Source organism: Protopterus annectens, chromosome 6.part0 (genome assembly GCF_019279795.1).
Source record: "Protopterus annectens isolate FY-2018-M chromosome 6.part0, PAN1.0, whole genome shotgun sequence".
Lineage (NCBI taxonomy): Eukaryota > Metazoa > Chordata > Ceratodontiformes > Protopteridae > Protopterus > Protopterus annectens.
The window spans coordinates 1,439,896,297-1,439,920,221 of NC_056737.1; the positions used below are offsets into that span (position 1 = coordinate 1,439,896,297).

The 23,925-nt window shown below is 38.0% G+C and overlaps 1 protein-coding gene across 1 annotated transcript in view; it reads left to right on the forward strand.

Moving 5' to 3' along the window:
- Nucleotides 1–23,925, forward strand: part of THSD7B (thrombospondin type 1 domain containing 7B) — a 6,482,604-nt gene that overhangs the window by 3,626,502 nt on the left and 2,832,177 nt on the right. The window contains exon 9 of the mRNA XM_044074964.1: nt 17,744–17,944. Within this exon, the coding sequence (XP_043930899.1) occupies nt 17,744–17,944 (201 nt within the window). The remainder of the gene's footprint in view (nt 1–17,743; nt 17,945–23,925) is intronic.

The following is a 23,925-nucleotide window of genomic DNA, read 5'->3' on the forward strand; positions in this document are numbered from 1 at the left end:
GTGTCATTTTGGACTAATTCTGAGCATATCTGGGAATTCCCACCCAGGTTCCTAACATAACTAAAGAAAGCCTTGTGATTATCCTTAGTGTCCTGTGCAATTTTTCTCTCGAAGCTGGCCTTAGACGATTTTATGAGTGCCCGTAGTTTTTTTGCTAATACTGATCAGATATACCTTCCCTTTTTGGGATTTTGCTCTATCATGTAGTAGCTTCCTCCTTCTATTGTATAGTTTGTTTATGGCTGGGGTCCACCAGACAGAACGTCTGCCTTTGGAGGATTGGGTCTTGGTTTTATTTGGGATTGCATGATCCATGCATTCCTGAAGGTGTTCATAGAATGCATTTATAAAGGATTCTGTGGTCTGGGCCGTATTTTCCACAAGCCAGGGGGCTTTGAAGGATTCCACCTCGGTTTTGAGGAGTGTGAAATTTGCTTTAGAGAAGTTTTTCACTGTGGTTTTCAGGGCAGGGGGTGGAGTCGGGATGTGAATATCCAGCGAGATTAGTTTATGGTCTGATCTTACCAATGAGGGATACACTTCTGGTCTGGATCATCCCCATGTTGGTGATGATCAGGTCCAGTATGTCTTCCCCTCTTGTGGGAGGGTAACAAGTTGTTCCATAGCATTTGAGTTTATAAATTCTAGGAACCTTTGGGCTAGGGTGTTGGAGCTAGAGTAATGCTCCCAGTCTATGTTTAATAATAAAAGAGATAAAAAATGTCTGTGCCTTTTGGTGAGAATGTCAGAAAACTGCACCTCATTTTGGATTTAAGAGTCAATTAATTCAAAACCCTGTCACAGAGGTGCCAGTTGAATGCATTGCTATGAACATTGTGTTGTCCCTGTAAATAGGTTTATATAATTTTATCTAAACTCATTTGATCAAGCCCAGTTGATCTAAAACTCATTTAATCTAAAGTTAATTTCCTGTAAACTCATCAAAGACTTACTTCACAATACATATATGATAAAAATAGCACCCCCATGTAGGCAGCCTTTTCCCCCATACCCCCGTTACTTACAGAGAGAAATATGTGTGTTATATATATATATATATATATATATATATATATATATATGTATGGGTCTCCTTCATATGGTTGAACTTTCAAAAGTTCGACTTTCATATGGCCAAGACCATATGATCGAACTTTTGAAAGATTGAATGTTCCTAACGGAGATCTCCATACAGCGCAAAATGGGAGGATTTCCCTTTTCTGCACTGTAGTGCGATCTCGGAGTTGGTATATATAAATAGCAGGGGGGTGAAAGGTGCGGGTGGGGGACTTAATCCCCTTCTAAAATCTTTCAGGTAATTTTTTTTCTTTTTTTTTGTTACTATTTTATTAGATGCTCAAACTTATATATATAAAAGATACATATATATATCTATATATATATATATATATATATATATATATATATATATATATATATATATATATCCTAGAGACTGCTGATCACCAGATAGAGACTGCTGATCACCAGAAAGCCTAATAACTGCTTTATAGATGACCGTTTGGAATCTGTGCTTATATTTTGATTCTGGTGAGAGTTTGAGCAGAGTGCATTGATTCCTGACTGTTGTTGGCTGGAGAGTGAGTATCTGTGCTTATTGTACCTGATTGGTCTGGTTGCTATTCACGGAATCTACCAGAAAAAGGCTACAAGCCTACTGAACCTTGCATCATCTGGAACAAGACTGTAGATCACCAGACAGGCTGTGGCCTGCAACTCTTCTTGGGATTGGTGCTAACATTTTGCTTTTGATGAGAGAAGAAGCAAAGGAGTATTGTATCCCAACACCGTGAAGCTGTGGTGAGACCAGCATTGGCAGTAGCCAGGTAGTTGCCATTCATGCGACTCCCCTCTTTTCATCATTCTTGACAAGCTAATCCTTTGTTTTCAGTAAGCACTGCTTGATTTGTTTCTAACTTCAGAATATCTGCCTAAATACTTCATCTTTAAATTTTCAGGGTCTATGTATTAGTTTCCTCTCAAGCGTTTGGCAGTGCTCTGTACAAACAGACACCTTGAGTAACATTTTTCCTGTAAAAGCACAATTAAAATTTCTCCAATATCTAGTTGCACACAGGACAACTAGTTTGCAGTGACAAGCACTGTCCACATATTTGCAAACCAGATACTTCTGACAGTGAGTGATACTCTCACTCCAACAGCCTAATCAATAAAAAAAGAGTCTGTTGCCATGGATATGAACTTTCCTACTGTCTCCATTATTGGCTTTGTGGATATGGGCATCCTGAGACAATGTAGAAATTGCTTTATGTTTACTCACAACCATATAATTCTCAAACTGATATGGTATGTGAGAGATGTATTTACACAACGTCACTGGAGGCAAAGCACTCACATAAAAGTACTCCTAATGTCAATAAGGTTGTCATTAATACACATGCTGCAGTCATCACACACAGTTCAAAGTAGACATATAGACCCACATATGCCAAGCACTTAAATGTAACCTTCTTAAACCACAAAGAACTCCTATACAAAGTATACATAAGAAATACCCTCAGCAGCCCCAAAAACACTCTTTCAAAACTACACCCATATCATCACATAGAGGTACATCTCATGGGGCCTCTACCTCTAAGCCCATAAGGCAAGTCAGCACACAATACAACATTCTATTCATTGGAGACTCCATTGTGAGACACACTGATGTCCATCCCACGAGGCTGAGTAAGGAGAAAGTTACAGCCATTTGCTTATCAGGGGCTATGATCCACCACATTAAACATGCACTCACGTCATTGGACCACAATTCCCAATATGACTCAGTCATAGTCCATGTTGGGAGTAAATGACCTGAGACATACCTCTCTAGACAATGTGAAGAGAGACATCATAGAGCTCTTGGAATATGTGTCTCAGGCTGGTATGAGCCTAGCATTGAGCAGCATTTTACCTTCTCCAAAGATGTTGCCACAATATGAACAAAATATGATTGACTTTAATAATTGGCTTAGTTTCTGTTGTCTTTCTAAGGGGGTGCAATATGTGTCAGCATGGAAGATGGTAAACATACCACGCTGCTTTGCCAGGGATGGTCTGCACCTTTAACCTCTAGGCTTTCAAATATTAGCTAAAACATGGTCTTCCCCCATAGTGCCTTTTTTAGGCAATGCTAAACTGAAATGACATAGCAAATCAAAACCAAGAAAATCTAAAGGTATTACTGCTCAGTGCTAGGAGTCTAAACAAAAAAACTCCACTCCATAGAGACTCTCTTTATCCCTGAGAATGCTGATGTCGTTGTGGTCACTAAGACGTGGTTTAAAGCCACGGAGAGCACACCAACAGTGGAAGGTTCTAATGCCTTCCACACATCTAGACCAGCTCCTTCACAGCCAGGGACTAAAGGTGGAGGTGCCTCTATTTACATCAAAAATAAATGTACTTCAAGGCTGGTCAAACAGGACAATGCACTTGAGCTGCTCCATGTTCAAATCACCATAGGTAAAATCCAGTATCTCTTCCTTGAAAGCTATAGGTCCCCCTCTACGACCCAGGAAACCCATTTAAACTTATTAGAAACACTAACCATCCAACCCAATACAATATTCACGGGTGACTTTAATTACCTCACTATTAACTGAGAATTCTATACGACATCAAATGTACATGCACAGACATTCCTGGATTCTGTAAACACAAGCTCCCTGGACCAGATAGTTAGTACACCATCCAGGGGTGTAACCATACTGGATCTGGTCCTCACTAATATAGGAGAGTGCTGCACACCCCCTACTGTAATGCCTTCCCTGTTAAGGTCTGACCACAAAATGGTTTCCTTGGAAGTAAAAATAAAACCTGGACCTCATCTCAACCAAGAATGTTCAAGAACTATTCTAAGGCTAACCTCCTGCTATTAAGTGAGAGCCTGGCAAAATCTCAAGCCCTTATAAACCCTGAGAACATTTCTGCCTATGCAGAACTGTTTACAGAAAGCCTGTACAAGCATGTTAATAGCTGCACAGAGGCAGCTGTACCCACCTGGAAGAAGTACAGAACTAACTCAAAAAAAGATCCCCTGGTGGAATCATAAAATCAATTGGATGTATAACAGGAGGAAGAAAATCATGGCAGAAATTAGGAGGTGCGGCACCCAGAAGGATTAAAGCACTCTTATCAAACTAAACAAATGACTCAGAGGACAAATAAAGTCTACCAAAGCCAAATTTGAGGTAAGTTTGGCCTCCCAGGCCAAGAACAACCAGAAAGCATTCATTAGCTATGTCTGCAACCTGAAAAGCAATACACAATTGTGTGCAGAGCTCATTGTAAACAGAGCCACCTACACTGAGCCAGAAGATATAGCAAACCTCCTGGCTGATAAATTCAGCTCCAACTGTACTCCTGTCTCCCCCTCAACCTTCCCTCAGGAAATATCATCAAATATAACTCCCCCTACTATCACTAGGGAACAGGGCATTAATGCTCTCTCTAAGACAAAGAACACTGCATCAATGGGTCCAGACAATATCCCAGAATGCCTTCTAAATAGCATGAAACATGACCTAGCAAGGCCTCTGGAATTACTGTTTAACTGTAGCCTCCAAACAGGCTTCATAGCTTGTGGATGGAGAAAGGCAACAGTCATCCCTCTGCACAGAGATGGGCCATCTACACACCCTGGAAACTACAGACCCATAAGTCTCACTAGTCTTATATGTAAAGCCATGGAACGGATTATCATGGAGAAGATCAATAGAGATAAAGTAAACCTGCAGACACTGGACTCAACTCAGTTTGGTTTCACAAGGGCAGATCATGCCTACTCAGCCGGGTGGACTTCTTTGAGAAGGTCACCAAAGCAATGGATGAGAGCAAAATTGTTCACACTGCATACCTTAACCTGGCCAAGGCATTTGACACAATGCCCCACTCTGGCATTGTTGACAAACCCAAGAGTTTAGGTACAAACCTGTATGTCAACTGGTGGGTATCCAACTGGCTCACAGACAGGATCCAGGAAGTTAGAATTGGGGAGTCCACCTCTACAAATAGGCCAGTCACAAGTGGAGTCCCTCATGGATCAATCTAGGATGCTCCTTTATGGCATTTACTTCTCAGAAGTCAAGGCCAATGTCAGTGGTCTCTGGCTGACTAAATTTGCAGATGATTGCAAATTAGGAGCTGTCATTGAATCTCACACTAACACAGATGTTCTCCAGGAGTGGCTGACACAGACAAACAACTGTTGCCAGAGATATGGACTAAAAGCAAATGCCAAGAATTGTATAATTGTATCCTTTGGGAAGTCATCCATCCTTGGTAACTCTCATATTGACATCACACCCCTTAGAGTCAGGGACATAGTGACACACATAGATAGTAATCTAGTCTTTCACGTGTCTACAGTGGTGAGGAAATCATTATATGTTGCACAAATTATAAACAAAGGTAATGCAGCTAAGTCCAAGGAAGCCATTGTTCTACTGTATTATGCATTAATCAGACCTATCACTGAGTACAATGCACCCTTGGTGATGTACCTAACCTGGCATATCCGACAACTGGAATGTCCGTAGAGGTTCCTCGCTAAAAGAATACAGGGTATAAGTAATATGTCCAATTAAAACCTCCTCAAGCCCCTATCCCTATATTCTGTCTCCTACAGGCTTTTGAGGGGAGATCTATGCCTGGTATACAGGGCATTGTCAGACCCCACTCTGATGGACCACCTGAATATCCACAAAACAAACAGTAGCAGAATTATCCTTTCTAAAGACTTAAAGCTTGCCTGTGGTATAAATAGGACCTGCTGGAGAGACAGGAATGTATCCCAGAGATTACCCTGTCTCTGGAACTGGCTCTCCGTCCATGTGAAGCAGAGTTCCTCCCTAACCAAATTCAAGTGCAACTTGGACAATTGGATGGGAAAGTGGGAAATTCATCCCTGATTTAGTACCTCTCTCTCTAATGCAAACAGGTAACCTGTAAATGGTTCATCTCCCAGGCCCATGCTTACACTTATTAAGGGTATCAGAACTTGTCAGGGATCTGGGATGCATGGCTAGGCTTAAAAAGGCCCTTGTGGTCATTAGCCTAGTAAACACGTATGATATATATATATATATATATATATATATATATATATATATATATATATATATATATATATATACACAGTGGACACCCCTGTTAAAATGCCAGGTTTTTGTGATATAAAAAAATGAGACCACAATAAATCATTTTAAAAGTTTTCCCATCTTTAAAGTGAACTATAACCTGTACATTTCAATTAGGGGAAAAATAAAAAAAGTACAATAAACTGGTTGCATAAGTCTGCACACCCTTAAACTAATACTTTGTTGTGTGTGCACACCCTTAAAGTAATACTTTGTTGAAACACCTTTTGATTTAATTACAACATTCAGTCTTCTTTGGTATACACCTGCCATTAATTAAAGAGACTCTGATTAACGCCAAATAAAGTTAAGCTGTCCTAGTAGGATTTTCCTGACATTAACTCAGTTGCCCGCTACAGCAAAAGCCATGGTTCACAGACAGCTTACAAAGCATCAAAGGGATCTCATTGTTGAAAGGTATCAGTCAGGAGAAGGGTACAAAAAAATTTCCACAGCATTGAATATACCATGGAACACAGTGAAGACAGTCATCAACAAATGGAGAAAATATGGGACAACAGTGATGTTGCAAAAAACTGGACATCCCTCCACAATTGATGAAAAGACAAGACTAAAACTGATCAGGGATGTTGCCAAGAGACCTACATCAACACTGAAGGAGCTGCAGGAATTTCTGGCAAGTACTGTTTGTGTACTGCATGTGACAACAATCTCCCATATTCTCCATATGTCTGGACTATGGGGTAAGCAAGGTTGCAAGACGGAAGCCTTTTCTTATACAGAAAAGCATCCAGGCCCAGCTAAAATTTACAAACCAATGCATCAAGTCTCACAAAGGCACGTCTAAATTGTGTTATGGTCTGATGAGACCAAGGTTGAACATTTTGGCCACAATTCCAAAAGGTACGTTTGGCGCAAAAACAACACTTTGCTGGAAATGGGGCTTTAGTCCAGGTGGAGGGAATTATGAACAGTTCCAAATACCAGTCACTTCTGGCCCAAAACTTTCAGGCATCTGCTAGAAAGCTGAAGATGAAGAGGAATTTCACCTTCCAATACAACCATGACCCCAAGCATACATCCAAATCAACAAAAGAATGGCTTCACAAGAAGAAAATTAGTTTTGGAATGGCCCAACCAGAGCCCAGACCTAAATCCAATAGAAAATCTGTGGGGTGACTTGAAGAGGGCTGTGCACAAAAGATGCCCTTGCAATATGACAGATTTGGAGTGCTGAACTGGAATGCTATGTACTCATAATAATGAATGTAAAGCATGATCCATTATTATGAGATTGTCATTGTAACTGGAGATCGATGTACAGTGAGGATCGGAGAATTTACCAATTTTCTGACTGTTGTTTGATCTCTCACTTGATATATATCATTTGCAGGGGTTGTGGGGGATGCAGGGTGGCTTGCCCCCTGTAAAACAGTAAAAACTTGTGATGTAGAAGTCAAATTCTTACAGCACATTAAACTGAATAGCGTGAATGCCTGACTTCACCTTTTCCTATTTCAAATATGAAATGTGGACTTCAGATAAAGGAAATTTGACATATAGATGTAAAAACATTTTCGTTTTTGACGTTTTATTTTGTTGTATTAAACAATCAAAGAAGTGCCATTCATAGTTTTGATAATAAACATATATATATATATATATATGGGTTCCTATGAGTTAAACGACACGTCGTTCCATCGACAGCCGGCAGATGGACTTCAAGTAACCGAAACGTGAAAGGAATGAAACCTGAAACCAACGAACATGAGTTAACCGAACGTCAAAGGAACGAAAACCGAAATCAACGAAAGTCAGTAAACCGACACCGATGCGGAGGTAAGCGAAATGTGTAAGGGATGTGTATGTATGCAGTAGTGACGGACGTTAGGGTGCGAGTAAGGTAAGTGTGCGATGTACACGGTCTGTGGGGATGGGGTGGGTTAAGTGAGTTAGGGTTAGGGCTCGGGTCGGGTAAGTGTGTAGTAGTGATATCTTGTGGGTTAGGGGTGGGTTAAGTGAGTTAGGGTTAGGGCTCGGGTCGGGTAAGTGTGTAGTAGTGATATCTTGTGGGTTAGGGGTGGGTTAAGTGAGTTAGGGTTAGGGCTCGGGTCGGGTAAGTGTGTAGTAGTGATATCTTGTGGGTTAGGGGTGGGTTAAGTGAGTTAGGGTTAGGGTTCGGGTTAGGTGAGTGTGCGAGAGTGACGGACCTTAGGGTTAGGGTTTGGGTCAGGGTTGTCGATAGGTGTGCATGTCAGGTTTAGTGTTGCTTTGGTAGGAGTTTGGTTTGCTTGTGTTGTGTGTGTGGTGTTATATATATATATATATATATATATATATATATATATACACACATACGTATATATATATATATATATATATATATATATATATATATATATATATATATATATATATATCTACAGTAGATGAATATGATTTTCTTAAAGTAGCTTATCCCAGGACCCCCACAATTTTCGGCATCCCCAAGATACACAAAAATATTTATGACCCTCTATTGAGACCTATTGTGGATGCCAACGCATCCAAAACTCTCCCCAGGCTAAGTATGTTGATTTTCATACCAAAGGGGTACTTGGTAATCACAGATACCTATTCAAAGATTCCTGGGAATTTTCTCTAAGGTATCTAATGACCTTTATTCTGATGATCTGTTGTCTGTAGCAATAGATGTTCAGGACTTGTTCTTAGCTCTCACCCACGAAAAAGGCCTAGAAATATTTTATGAATTTCTATGTTCAAACTCGGGGTTTGACCACACTAAGATTCTCATTATCAGAATACTAATGGAGGCCATTCTAGAAAACAATTTTATAGAGTTTGAAAATCATTTATTTAGACACAGGAAAGGAGTAGCAAAGGGGGCCAATTGTGCCCCTGTTTTGCCAATCGGTCCTAGCACAGTGGGAGAACAACATAGTCTTTAGTTCTGAATTTGTCAACAGTCAGTTTTTAGATGACTTCATTATTTTTTTGGACTAAAACTAGGGAGAGGTTAGACCAGTTCTTCCAGTTTTTAAATTCTAGCACATATTTTTTGAAATTCACCATGGAGGTACAGGAGTACAGGGTCAACTGTCTGGATGGTTCTATTACCAAAGACAAAACCCAGATGAAATTTGAGTCTACTCTGTTTAGGAAACCTACATAATCAAACTCCCTCTTCCATTTCAATAGCTGCCACTCGTTTCATCAGAAGAGGTCTTTGGTGAAGGGAGAATGCGTGGGACTAGCCCACACGATGAGTAATGATATTGCTTTTCAGGAAGAATGTTCTATATTAAGGGGAATGCTTGAGACAAGAGGGTACCTGGGTCTCGTTTTGACTAACATATTTAAAGAAGTTGAAAAAAAAAGACTGGAGGGACATTTTAGTCCATTGCTGGGGTCTATGAACAGTGGAGTTGGGTCTAAAAGGAACTGTAGGAAAATATCCCAGGTTAACACAAGTGCCTTTCAGAAAGCCCTAGTGTTACCTTAGAACTTGCACTTTCAAGGCATTTGGAATATTATTAGCCGTAACTGGAGCATTTTTTGGTGGATCAATACCTCCTAAAAAAAGTAAGGAGGACACCAGACATCATTTACAAGAAAGAGTTTTGTTTTAAAAGACTATTAGAGAGAACATCAGCCATCAGTTCTGTAGGGGGGACTGGCCACATGTGGCCAGTGCTCTCAATGCAGATATATATAGGAGGCATCAAGCACCTGTGGGAGGGGGGGTCATCAAACTTACACATAGGTATTTTTGAAATAGCAGGGGGATTGCATATGTTGCCAAATTTCAAGAATGTGAATGTTTTTATTCTGGTAAAATAGAAAGGTTATTTAGCAATAAGATGTACTGACATCAGTATGATACCCTAAAGGGTGACAATAGGAATGTATCCGCTAAATATATATCCAAAAATACCCCTCTCATAATTTTAAGTATATTGCTATTGACAATGCTGATTTAGGTCCCAGAGGTGGGCCATCTGATGTCTTTCTTGAATAGAAGGAATTGAGATGGCAGTTGAAGTGCAATGCCACCATTCCCCCAGGCATCAATGAAACTATTTCTAGTAGTAGTGCATTGAAATTAAAGCCTGAGTTTGCCTTGTAGGGAAAGAGTAGATAAAGGTATGAAATTTACTATTTGAGTTGCATTAGTGTATCTTCATTAGATTTCAATAGTGTGTTTTGTCTTTTTATTATTTACATTTTATGGAAAGTGTTAGGAAATGCAAATTTGACTATTTTGTTGTATTTTTGTGGATGATTTTAACTAGGTTTATAATCTTATTTTATAAACCAGTGTTTTGGCTTCTTTAAATATCAGGGTTTTTAAATGGTGCAGTTAATTGCTAATTAGTCAGATCATGTGGTCCATTTTGATCATATTTTAAGGACTGGAGTGGGTTTGGCTGTTGTTCTGGTGAATTCAAAGTGTACAACTGATGAAAGTGCTTAATTTGTGGTTTAATAAAGTGCTACAGTATACGGGTCCAAAACACACACACATACACACACATATATATATATATATATATATATATATATATATATATATATATATTTATATATGGATCTACATCTAATAATCGAAAGCCCACTTGCCCACTTACCCAAAGAAAATGTTACCGAGATGACAGCACTGAATTGTTAATTTACTGAACAATCATACTACCAAATTTTTTTACAGGTAAGTACACACTTGGCTATCATAGAATGAGGAAACACACAGTATTATGTAAAACCCCCCAATGTGGATAGTTGCACCCCCATACTCCCCCTAACTAAATGTATCAACTCCAGGATTGCACTACAGTGGGAATAAGTCAAATTACCCCATGTTGGGCAAGTGCATACTTACCCTGTTAAAAAAATTTGATGATATGATCATTCTGTAAAATAATGGTTCAGTGTTGTCATTTCAGTAAAGTCATCTTCGGGTAAGTGGGGTCTCCATTATTAAAAGTGCACCCATTAATTTATATATATATATATATATATATATATATATATATATTAATATATATATATTAATATATATATATATATATATATATATATATATAGTGTGTGTGTGCGTATATATATATATATATATATATATATATGTGTGTGTGTGTGTGTGTGTGTGTGTGTGTGTGTGTGTGTGTGTGTGTGTGTGTCGATATATATATATATATATATATATATATATATATATATATATATATATTATATATATAGTTAGATATAGATAGATATATGTTGCTGTGCATATAGACACACACACACACACACACACACACACACATATATGAATATACACTAACGACATTGTCACACAACATTGTACAAAAATAAGTACACCATACACGGTGAATCAGTGCTGCAGCAAGAACACAATCATCTACATTTCTGGGATAAAACATGATGCTGATGATTACAATCCACACATGCTGTGCTAGAGTCACTTCCATATTAATTCCTGATAAAACAGTAACACTTCTACACTTTTCAGTGAAATGAGTTTACATGAAATGAACTTCAGATGAAATGAGTTTTAGATCAACTGGGATGGACAAATGAGTTTAGATGAAGAACTTTAGATAACATAATATAAATCCCTAATAATAATAATATCTAGCAGTGGGTAACAGTGTATACTCATAATATTGGGCTATGCTACTGCATTTTCAGATGCAGTGTCTTTTAAAAAAAAAACTTAATGCTACTGCTATTTTTCAGAGTATTTTTTCTACAAAGATACTTACTTGCCAAGACATTTCTTTTTGTAATGGGTATAACATCAGTTTTCTCATTACTTTAAAGACAAAGACTTGAAGACACAATTATTCTGTCATTAGACTGATGGATTAGTAGACAGGTTTAATAAAAACACTAAAATCCATGCTAAGGATGGCTATTGATCTAGACGCTGAAAACTACGACAAGTTATTTCCCTACTTATTGTTTGCTGTAATAGAGGGGCAGCAAACTTTAATGAGGTTTTCTTTATTTAAACTTGTGTAATGCCAGCATCTGAGAGGACTTTTTGGCATTGCTAAGGAAACTTGGGAAGAAAATACACAAGTTGAAAGCCTGATAGAACCCTGTATTAGTTTGCAGGATAGACTAAAGCTGATTATGCCGATAGAATAGGAGCATATGCATCCAGGAGATGCAATGAAATTACAAAACAAATGTCCAACATAATGAATTTAACACAGGATATTAAGGATTAACTTTACTGTCCTCAACAGAAAACAAAGTGGCAGGGGCCATTTGAGAAAACAAAGAATAAAATCAATGGTCTGCAATGATAGACAGCTTGGAAAGAGAAAGCTATTTCAAATCCTTCATGTTAATGTAGTCAGGTCATGGTAGGACTTAAGTGGTGACCTTGCAAGGTGAGGGTCATACAAGGACCCTGTGTGTGAAATGCAGTTAGAAGAAAAAAAACTTGAGGGAGATGGATAAAGTATTGAAGTCTCACTCCCAGTTTGAAACAACTGTCTAGAGACTCTTTTTGGTCTAGTATTGACAAGTGCACAGAATGCATGGGGTCCTGGGCTCAATCCCCAGATAAGGGTCTGTGGTCTCCTTTCTTGTTAAGCTGTCAGTACAATACTATGTAAATTGGTTGTTTTGCATAGCATGCTTGTGTTTTCAAAAAGTCACCATCATGATGGTTTCTTAGTTGAAAGGAAAAGTCAAGTTCCTAACTCTCCAGAGACTTTCTGTTGGTCAATGGCATTGACAAATGCACAGAATACAGCGGATCCTGGTCTCATATTTGATGTTACTGCTGATTACATATGTCAGAATTCACATGTGTATATTTGCTCAGTTCTGACTGATAAAAAGCCACTTGACCTTCTACGTATTTGGCAATATAAACTATACTTACACACACATACACACACACACACATATATATGTATATATATATATATATATATATATATATATATATATATATATATATATATATATATATATATATATATATATATAGGTATAGCTATCTATATAAATATATAGATATATATGCATTTATTTATTTATTTAATTATTTTACCTTTGTTGACCAGGAAAGTCTGACTGGACACATGTCCATTTTCAGTGAAGGCCCGGGGAGAAAAGCTTCAGTTAAATACATACATGTCCAAGCAGATAAGAAACAATGGTATTTAAATAAACATAAGGCAGAATGACATTATAAATTATCAGACAGTTCATAGTACAAGCTCATAGCAATATATAACATTTACAGGCATCACACATCTTAACTGCTTGCAGTACTTTACAAATGTATACATACAGTTTGTTGTGCTATATGTAGACATTTGTAGACATATACATATGGTATATTAAAGTCAACTTGAACCAAAGCTTGAAGAGTGGGTTATAAATAAACAAAGAGTGGGTTATAATAAATAAATAAGACAAATATATATATATGTGTGTGTATCTAAGTCTTTAGATATATATATATATGCTATGGAAACAAAACTTTTCACTTCTAGTTAAAAATTTAGTGAACTGTCATACAAAGCAGATAGACCTAAATTTTGCACCTTTTTTCAAATGTTCAGACCGAAGTAAAATAAGCATCCCTTTGATAATGCCCCATTTACATTTAGTCTGACACTTTTAATGGCAGCTACCTGGAAGTCACATAGCACAAATCTTACATTATTCTCAAAACCATTTTCCGAAAGTAGATGAAAAATACAATGCCACATAATGTTATAACATTTTAAGTCTTCTTTGACATTAGCAGGACATCAATGGCACAGACTTGCTGTACCCACCATATTTCACTAACCTGTACATACTGTACAGCTGCCTACAGATTACACTTTTATAAAAGTACATGCCATCCATCATCCATATTGTGGCTCTACTTAGATCAAATAAATTATTGACAGTAGTAAACACTACCACTGTGTTATCTGATGCATCATCCATGACTTTCTTTTCAAGGAAGTAGCCAGTCTTCAAAGGGAACATGCTAAGATCTAAGTTTTCTAACGTAATGTCAGATTTAGTCTCTGTAGTACAAAGTTTTGTACATATTTGTCTCACTTGTTGCAACAAAACCTTTCTGTTTGAGAAGTTGGGAACAAAATCTACAGAAATAGAAGCAATTGCATCATTGACTAGCAAGCAGGGTATAACATGTGAAATGGCGGCTCGGTGTTTTAATTCCAAACATAACGCGTACTTCTCTATTTCTATGGGATCACCTGCATGGCTATAAGCGACAGACTTTAACTGTTCTCCATTTCTTAATGAAATTGTTACAGCACGCCCTTTACTTTCATATGATGCGTTATATTTACAACACCAGTATTTTTTCGTTTTTAAAGTACAGTCTAAATTGTACACATAACCCTTATGTCATTAGCACTGGTTTGCCTTTTTGTGACATTGTGTTGTAAAGCTGTCCGATGGGACCTGGACTTGTAAAAGTGATATCCGGCATAGTTTATGTTTGCATTTCCTTGGTTTGTGGTACGCAGTATGATGTCTTAAAGGCATACTACCCTTTTTATACTTTATGTGGCTTCATGCAACATTTTAAGCTATGATGTTATGACTTTTCGATGTTATACCATTTTGCTGTTACAATCTTGATGTTTAGGGTTTTTGATACTCTGGTTGTTCAATTATATCAAATAGATTCATATATATATATATATATATATATATATATATATATCTATATATATCTATAAACACACACACACACACACACACACACACATATATATATATATATATATATATATATATATATATATATATTTATATACACACACACACACACACACACACACACACACATATATGTATGTGTTTATATATATAAATATATATATATATATATATATATATATATATATATATATATATAGCTCCAGTAAATAAGATTTACAAACCCAAATATTGAAGTCCTTATCAGTGAAAAAAGAATGCAAACATTGACAGGTAATCATGCATGCACTAAGGACATGACTCAGCATATGCAAAAATAAAGCAAACATGAAAAACATACTTTTATAGAGGGAGGGGGCAAACCCCCTTCCACCATATGTTACCACTATTGGTTTTATAAACTAATGCAAGATCACACAATCTAGGGAAAGGGTATATTCCCCAGTCCCAGAAACTGTGTGATCTCACCAAGCTGTCAGCCATCTGCTTATCTGGCCAAATTGTGTTGACTTAACAGATATCAGCTATGAGCAAATGTGACCATATTTGGTGGTGTCATGTATAGAAATATATATATATATATATATATATATATATATATATATATATATATATATATATATATATATGTATATATATATATATGTATATATATATATATATATATATATATATATATATATATATATATATATATATATATATATATATATATATATATATATATATATATATATGTATATGTTTAATATATGTCTATAGTTCTCTCTCTCTCTCTCTCTCTCTCTCTATATATATATATATATATATATATATTTTTTATAAAATGTGTCTACTTCAAATGCTCGAAGTTGCAGAACATCGAATCACATATCGTCGAGGAAGAGATGATTGATGTTTTACAACTTCAAACATGAAAGTGGACTAAATTAAAAAAGATAAAAACTCTGTCTGTAAGTTTTTGCTGGGTGGCAAGCACCCCTGCACCCTCCACCCCTCCTGCTTCTTAAATATACCAACTCCAAGATCGCACTACAGTGAAGAGAATGGAAAATTTCCCATTCCATGCCATTCTCTTTACTGTAGTGTGATCTCGAAGTTGATATGTTTTAGTAGTACTGGGTGTGGGGGGTGCAGGCGGCCTTGCCCCCTGCAAAAATGTAAAATAAGTTTTCACGTTTTATTTATTTTGGTTTTATTTTTAGTTAGATATTACAGAACTTTGATCCTCTGGTCCTCGATGATCACAGGTTCGATGTTCTGCAATTTTTATACTCTGCAGGGGACCCATATAGATATAATATATGTGTGTGTGTATATATATATATATATATATATATATATATATATATATATATATATATATCTATAATCGATACACACACACACACACACACACACACATACATATATATATTTATGCTCTGTCCCATGATTACATATGTATTGCGTACACAAGTTATTTTACATGCTGCAATATATTTCTTTTGTATCAAATAGTGAACAGCTTTCTGAAATTCATGTTTTCCTTTCCTTACCTTTGCATTGTACTGACAGCACTTAACAGATTTTAGACTGGATCTAGCCCACTACTTGAATGCTTTCAACTGTATTATTTTAAAATTAAACAACTTTTTTAATAGTAATGAAGAGTGCCACGCTTTACAGCTTAAAGCTTGTTTATCTGCTTACACAGAGTTCTATGAATTGTATGCTTATGTGAAAACTTAGGTCAGAAGAAGTGTTGTTAGTGTTTTGTTCCATAAAGATGATATTCCTTCTGAGAGTTCAGAATCCTCACATCTCTTTAGCATATTTGCTTTTTTCTAGTTCTTCTTGAAGATTTTTAGACACTTATTTTGTTTTGTTTTATTGACTTTATCTTTGAATCAGCTACATCTTTTGATTTCTGATACTAGCAGATCAGGTAACTTTTGCTTTGATGTCCATATCAGAGATAAAATTAATTACTGAAACAGCTACTCATTAGATTAATTTTCCTCAGACATAATTTTAGAAAATATCATTACTAAAATATAGATCGATGCCCTTTGCTTAGTACTTTCTTTCTTACTAACTTTTTTATACGTTATGTTCCTTTTCTGCCCAACTAAATTAATCAGCAGTCACTTCAAAAACACTCTACAGGTGTCAGAGCAATGTTTTTTTTTCGATCTCTGAAACTTTATAATCAGTCTTTCATTTCTTTTTTTTATTTTTTATTTTGTATGTAGCAGAGGAAGTTCTATACCAATTCAATGAAGTCAGACCATTTTCCCTGTACAGAACAGTACAATATATCTGGGCTGCTGTCACACATTTTAAATATCTCTCTCACACATCATTCACCGCAGCTGCTGTTCACAGGACTCATTATGTAAAGTGCGATGGGAACCAAGAAAAAATCTTCACTTAGCTGGCTTCTAGAAAAGTCTCATTAATAAGAGATTTAGAAACATTCTTCAGAAAGGTTACAGCACATGAAATAAAAGCAAAGAGCTTCACTCATGCTTTGTTTTTTTTTTTTTACTTTCAAGTGTCAGTTAGTTTTAAACTGTGGAAAGCTAAAACTATGACAGACAAAAAGAAAGCTAAATGCATACATTTTGCTTGTAACATGTTAAGTGGAGAACTTTTTCTTATTTCTACTTCTACAGTAATATTTTGTATCTTAATCAGCTTTTCAACTCTGCATTGCTTAAATATTAATGATTTTTTTTCAACTTTCTTGACTAAGATGTTAAGGAAGATTTTTACTCTGCTACTTTGGAATAATAATGTGATTTTTGTTTGATGGTTAAATATTAAAAAAAGTCATATGCAGAAATGTATAATGTCTGGGTTGCATAATTTAACAGTTCAACAATTACCTTTTCAGATGATATTACTGTGTATGTTCACTTTAGGCTTTAAAATGAGAACACGCCAAGTTGTGATAGAACCTTCAGGAACAGCAGACCAATGCCCTCACCTGATTGAGTCTATACCTTGTGAGGATCCAGTTTGCTATCGGTGGCATATTTTGGAGAAAGGCCCTTGTGAACGCAATAGTGCAGAATGTGGACGAGGTTCACGATTCCAGAAAGGTGTATGTCGTGATGAAAGAGGTAATAATAATATACAACTTCTTAGACTTATATGCTGCTGGATTTATTCCCGTTTGTACTAAGCAAAATCTGAAATTTTTGAAGAGTAAGTATTGCATAATGAGTCAATATAGTATTTCTTTTACTTACCACAAACTGCTAAATTAAGTACAAATTGTATTCCTTTTGCAAATAATTTCAACACAACACAAAAAAACCTCTTAAGTTCATTGTATTTTTCTACCTTCACATTTAACATTTGTTTTTGTCTTTCAAGTATATAGCTATTTCCAAAACCATGAAATAGAAAAGAAGCCAACAGTTCATAGAAATACAGGAGCTGAAAAAAAAAACTGTACTGGTGTAGTTTGTGCAAATAAGTAGTGTCTAATTTAAGTTCCAGATGCAGGACTTACCAATACCATAGTTGCACATTACAGCTTAATGCTGCCTGGTGTGCCGTGAATGTATTTCATTGGTTTCCAGAGGGTTGCACCTCCCTGGTACCCTCTGGTATGTGTGCTTCTCTCCTGCTCCTCCAGATCTCAAAATGTACCCCTTCCATGGAAACAACACGCCAAGGAAAATGAAATACTATAACTGTATTTGCATTTTCTCCAAGTTGACGAATCTTCAACTGTACCATATTTGGAGATTGACGGTGCAGAAAGGCATAGTCAAACAGAAATTGTACTTTGCTTTTGTTGGTATCTTTACTGTTAATATGGTGGATATCTGAGTTGGCAGACATTATTGCCAATATGTTTAGGATTGACATTTCTCCCAGACCTCAGTCCGGATGTAGCATGGCTGCAAATTTGAAAAGTTCTAATTCTACATGTGGCCAGTTATACTAAAATTCAAGACATGACTTTCTGTATGGAGGACGAAAAAATCTTTTCACCCTTTTTCAGGAAACTTTGCTTCCTCTTCCTCCTTACTTAGTTGGAGTTTATTATATTTTCTTAACTTATGGAAAGATTGGAACTTGTTTACTGGGAAAATCCGACTGGACATATGTCCTTTTTCACTGGAGGCCCGGGGAGAAAAGCTCCACACTGAAACAACATGCAGAAATAGAATATATCCTTATTATACATAGCACAAAGAAATTAAGTCGGACTGGTTAAGAACAGTTTGTACGCTCAGCTATACAATGCTAATGACTGGATTACTAATTGTATAAAATAAAACATAATAAGGATTTACAATTCAATAAGAAGCAAAAGATTATACATAAGTAGTGAAGCATATTATCAATTAATGATTATTGAACTTCCCAATGAAACCCAGAGAAATTTGTTAACATCTAAAATGTATTGCCAACCAGAATGGTAGCTAGGCAGTCCGGCACTGTGTGTGGTTTCCTGATCTGGCACACCCTAACTCTAATTTGAGGGTCAAAAAGAAGGGTTCTCTAAGACCCGAAGGACCAAAAAAAAAAAGACTGTAGCAGTCTACTTGGTACAGATGTAACAGCTAAATACCAAACAAACTGAAGTTCTGACTACAAATGTAATATCTGCATTTATTTCAGAATGCCAGTTCTCCACTACCACTTTGCTTAACTCTCATGATCACACCCCTTAACATCTTGTGGCCTTAGTTTCTGCCCCCATTGCCTATCCTGCCAACTATGCATGATGGGTGACAAGGAATTATTAATTTGGAGTAGGCAAAGCATTTGATTATAATTATGGAGGTACAAGGCATAGCTATACTCCTTGAGCATAATATGAAACGCTGAAGTGAATGTCTGCTGTACATAAAGTGACATTTTGTAGACCTGTTTTCAAACCACCAGAATCTTTTATATGTCTGTACATCACTGGGAGAGTAAATGGGGTGTATATTAGTTTGTCCAAATGGCCATTCATCAAACATAAATCACCAAATGACTGTTCCTGAATGTTCAAATCAACAAATGTTTTTCCCAGGGCAGTGAGTTACTTGGCCAGCATTAGAAAAATTACCCCTTCCCTCACTTTATTGCAATCTCGGAGTTGGTATATGTAAGTGGGAGGGGGGTGGGGGTATGTTGGCCAAGTAAATCACTGCCCTGGGAAACATGTTTGCTGATGTGAACGTTTGATGAATGGCCACTTAGGTTCATAGGTGTGTACTAGGCTAGCCCATAGAAGTGCCCTGGCATTGTGCCACCCATCGTTAGTTCCCAGTGCCTCTATCGAGTAGAGCCACTGGAGTGATCCCCGGGGTGAACTTTCTATTTCTCATCCACTCATCAAGATTTCCCTTGAAGAGGGCTAGTGAGGTGCTCTGCTTAACATGTATGAGAAGTCTATTGCAGAGCATGGGCATTCTCTGGGTTATAAACCTGTCCCTCCAGCATGTTCTGTTGATTGTGGTAATGAGTTTGAGGTCTCTGGAGCATGTGGTGTGGAGGGATTGGGATTTCTTTACATGTAACATTTCTAACAGAGCTGGGCCAGAGATTGCCTCTTAGTAGACAATATGAGACAGAGAATAGCTGGAGTTTTTTTAGTCTGTCCATGTAGGACATGTGTTTAAGGTCTAGAATCCTCTTTGTGAGTTACTTTTGTGGCCACACCAGCTGTTGCAGGTGTCTAGTGAGGTACATGCCAAATGGGGCATTATATTCTATGATTGGCCTAATGAGTGAAGCATAGAAAGAAATGATGACCTCTTTCTTCCTGGATGCGAAACCGTTGGTAATAAGATGTGCCACACAGAAGGACTTTCTGACCACAGTGGCAATGTGGTGGTCGAAGGAGAGGTTGCTGTCAACCTGTGTCCCCAGATATCTTATAACACCTTCAGTGTTCAGTGGGCTCCCATCAATGTGTTAATTAGTGGGAAATGTGTTTTTCCTAAAGGGGATGATGACACATTTTTTGGCATTAAGCTTAAGGTCATGGTTTTGACACCAGTCATTGGTCTCAGCGAGGTCTTTCTGTAGGTTGTCTGCATCACTTGAGGAGTTAATAATGGCTCCCAGATTGGAGTTGTCTGCGAATCTGGTCAGCCAGAGTCCCTCTGTGTAGACCTGGATTTCTGAGAAGTAGATGCCAAACAGGAGAGGATTCAGGACCAATCCCTGTGGGACCCCACTCGTGACTGATCGGCAGTCTGACTTTTAGTCCGCTACTTTCACTCTGTGGGTTCTCTTTGTGAGCCAATTTGCAACCCACCTAATGACATAGGGGTTGATGCCTAGTTTGCTGAGTTTATCAATAATTCCTGAGTGAAGAATGGTATCAAAGGCCTTGGCCAGATCGAAGTAGGCTGTATGAACTGTCTTACCTTCATCCACCGCTCTGGTGACTGATTCAAAGAAGTCAACCATGTTGTGCATGCATGATCTACTTTTCACAAAACCAAATTGCATGGGATCTAGAGTTTGGAGATTCCTTATATCTTTGTTAATTAGGTCCATGATGCTCTCTATAGCCTTACATATCAGACTCATCAGGCTAATAGGCCAACAATTTCCAGAGTCTGTAGTTGCTCCTCCTTTATGGGGAGGGATGACTGTAGCAGTGCACCATTCAGTAGCCACAAAGCCTGAGGTGAGGCTGTGAGTGAACAGGGCACACAGGTGTGGTGTCAGTTCACTTTGTAATTCATGTAAAACACAGCCAGGGATATTGTCTGGTCCCATGCAAGCTGTATTCTTGGCCTTAGACAAGGCAGATTTAATCTGTACTGCAGTAATGCTGAGTGTCTGACATTCTTCTGGTATTGAGAGTGATCCTTTGGGTGGGGGGGTGGGGGGGTAAAGTTGGCACTGAATCTGTCGGCCAGTATTTTGGAAATATATGTTGGCTCAGTATAGGAGGTTCCATTGTGCAGTAACTCAGAGCAAATCTGTGTATTGTCATGGGGATTCTTGATATAACTATAGAAGGCTTTGTGATTGTTTTTAGTGTCTGCTGCAATCCTGCCTTCATAGCTGGCTTTGGAGGTTTTGATGAGGGATCTCAACTTTTTGTTGAGGCTAATAAGGGAATTTTTCCAGTCTTGGAACTTCACCTTTTTGTGCAACAGCTTCTTCCTTCTGTTGTAGAGTTTGTTAATGGCAATGGACCACCAGATTGGCTTCCTTTTTTTGGAGGAGAGAGTCGTGGTTCTGTTGGGTATGGCTAGTTCCATGCATTTATGTACTTGTTCGTACAGTGCATCGGTGTATGATTTGGCAGTAATGCATCTATTTTCCATTGACATGTGTGCTGTGAAGTTAGCCACCTCTGTTTTTAGGAGTCCAAAGTTAGCTTTGGAGAAGTTTTTCGTGGTGGGTACCTTTGCGGGTAAGATGTGGATTTCCATGGTGATTAGTCTGTGGTTGGATCTAACTAGGGAAGAATTGACTATTTGTGTAGAGCAACAGTTGCCCGTGCTAGTAATAAACAGGTGAAGGATGTTGCTTCCTCTAGTAGGAGTAAGAATTAGCTGGTCCAGGGCATTGGACTTGATGAATTTCCTGGAAGCGTTGGGCCAGTGCATTGGTTGCATGTGTAGTTTTCCCAGCTGATGGAGGGGTAGTTGAAGTCACCTAGTATGAGAGTGCTGGATTGGATCTTAATAGTTTTCAGGGTGCATAGGAATGTGGAGTGAGAGTCTTGTGACATGTCTGGGGACCTATAGCAGGCTACGACCTGAATTGCTGTCTTACCTAATGTGAGGTGAGTTAGTATCTAAGATGCATTATGCTGGGCTACTATTCTGGAGGTGTGCATATCCTTTATGAATATGGAGACACCACCACCTTTGGAGCTTCGGTTCATGTTCTGGGGCCAAAAGGTGTGGAATGACTTATAGCCTGGTAGCGCAGGGGTGCTTTAAACCAGGTATCCATTACAGCATAAATGTCAATGTTCTCCATTTTGAGAAGTGCTTCGAGCAAGTGCATTTTGAGATTTAGACTTCTAGCGTTGGGCAGCATGACCCTCAGATTGCATTTATTTATAGCTGGTGGTAATTTGGTCTTTGGAACACTGCCTAAAAAAGGCACTGTAGGGATGGCAAGAGCTTTAGCCAGTGCCCAGAAACCCAGGGGTGACAGATGCAGGCCATCTCTGACAAAGCATCGAGGTCTGTCAATTATATCATCGCAAGCAGATACTGTATCCCCTTAGAATGACACCAGAAACTTAGCCAGTTGTTGAAGTTAGTCATTTTCTGTTTGTACTGTGGTATCATTCTGGGCGATAGCAGGATGCTGCTCAGGGCTTGGGTCATACATGCCTGGGCCACATAAACCGAGAGCTCCACCATGTCTCTTTTCATATAGTCCAGGGAGGTGCATCTCAGGTCATTCACACCCACATGGACAATGACAAACTCATACTTGTATTTGTTGTGGAGTGACCTGAGTGTGCATGTTATGTGTCAGATTCTGGCACCTGAAAGACAGCTGACTGTTAGCTTCTCCTTATTCAACCTAGTGAGTGGGACATCAGTGTGCCTCACTATTCAGTCTCCTATGATTATTATATTGGGCAAGCTCTTTTGCCTTAGGGGCTTTGGTTGAGGGGCACACTGTGTAGGTGAGCTGTGTGTCTTGAGGTTTGTGCTGTGTTGTGGTGGTCGAGTGCATTTCTGCCTTTGAGGTCTCTGCTGCTTGGGAAGATTTCTGTTGAGAGCCTAAGCGAAGGTGGGTGTGTGGTTTGTGTTTTTATGTGAGGGCTGGGATGGTGGGTGTTCTGGAGGGCTATATGTTCCATGTGGTGTGGTGCAGATGTTGACCTCCTCCTCTTGACCAGCTATTCCGATTTTGGCTGGAAAGTGCATGGCTTCCAATTTGGAGGTATAAGCGCATCTCTCACAAGTTTGAGTGTTGCGAGGTAAGAGGAGAGGGTTGTCTGTGTACATGAGGCAGTTGCTACACTGCCTCAGAATGCTCTGTTCACCAGGTTAATAGGGGAAAGCAGAGGAAACTGATCTTTAGACATGACTGGAGGGATGGTCATCATTATTAAGGACTGGAGCTGTTTCCTTATAGGATGTCTAGTGCTGATAACACT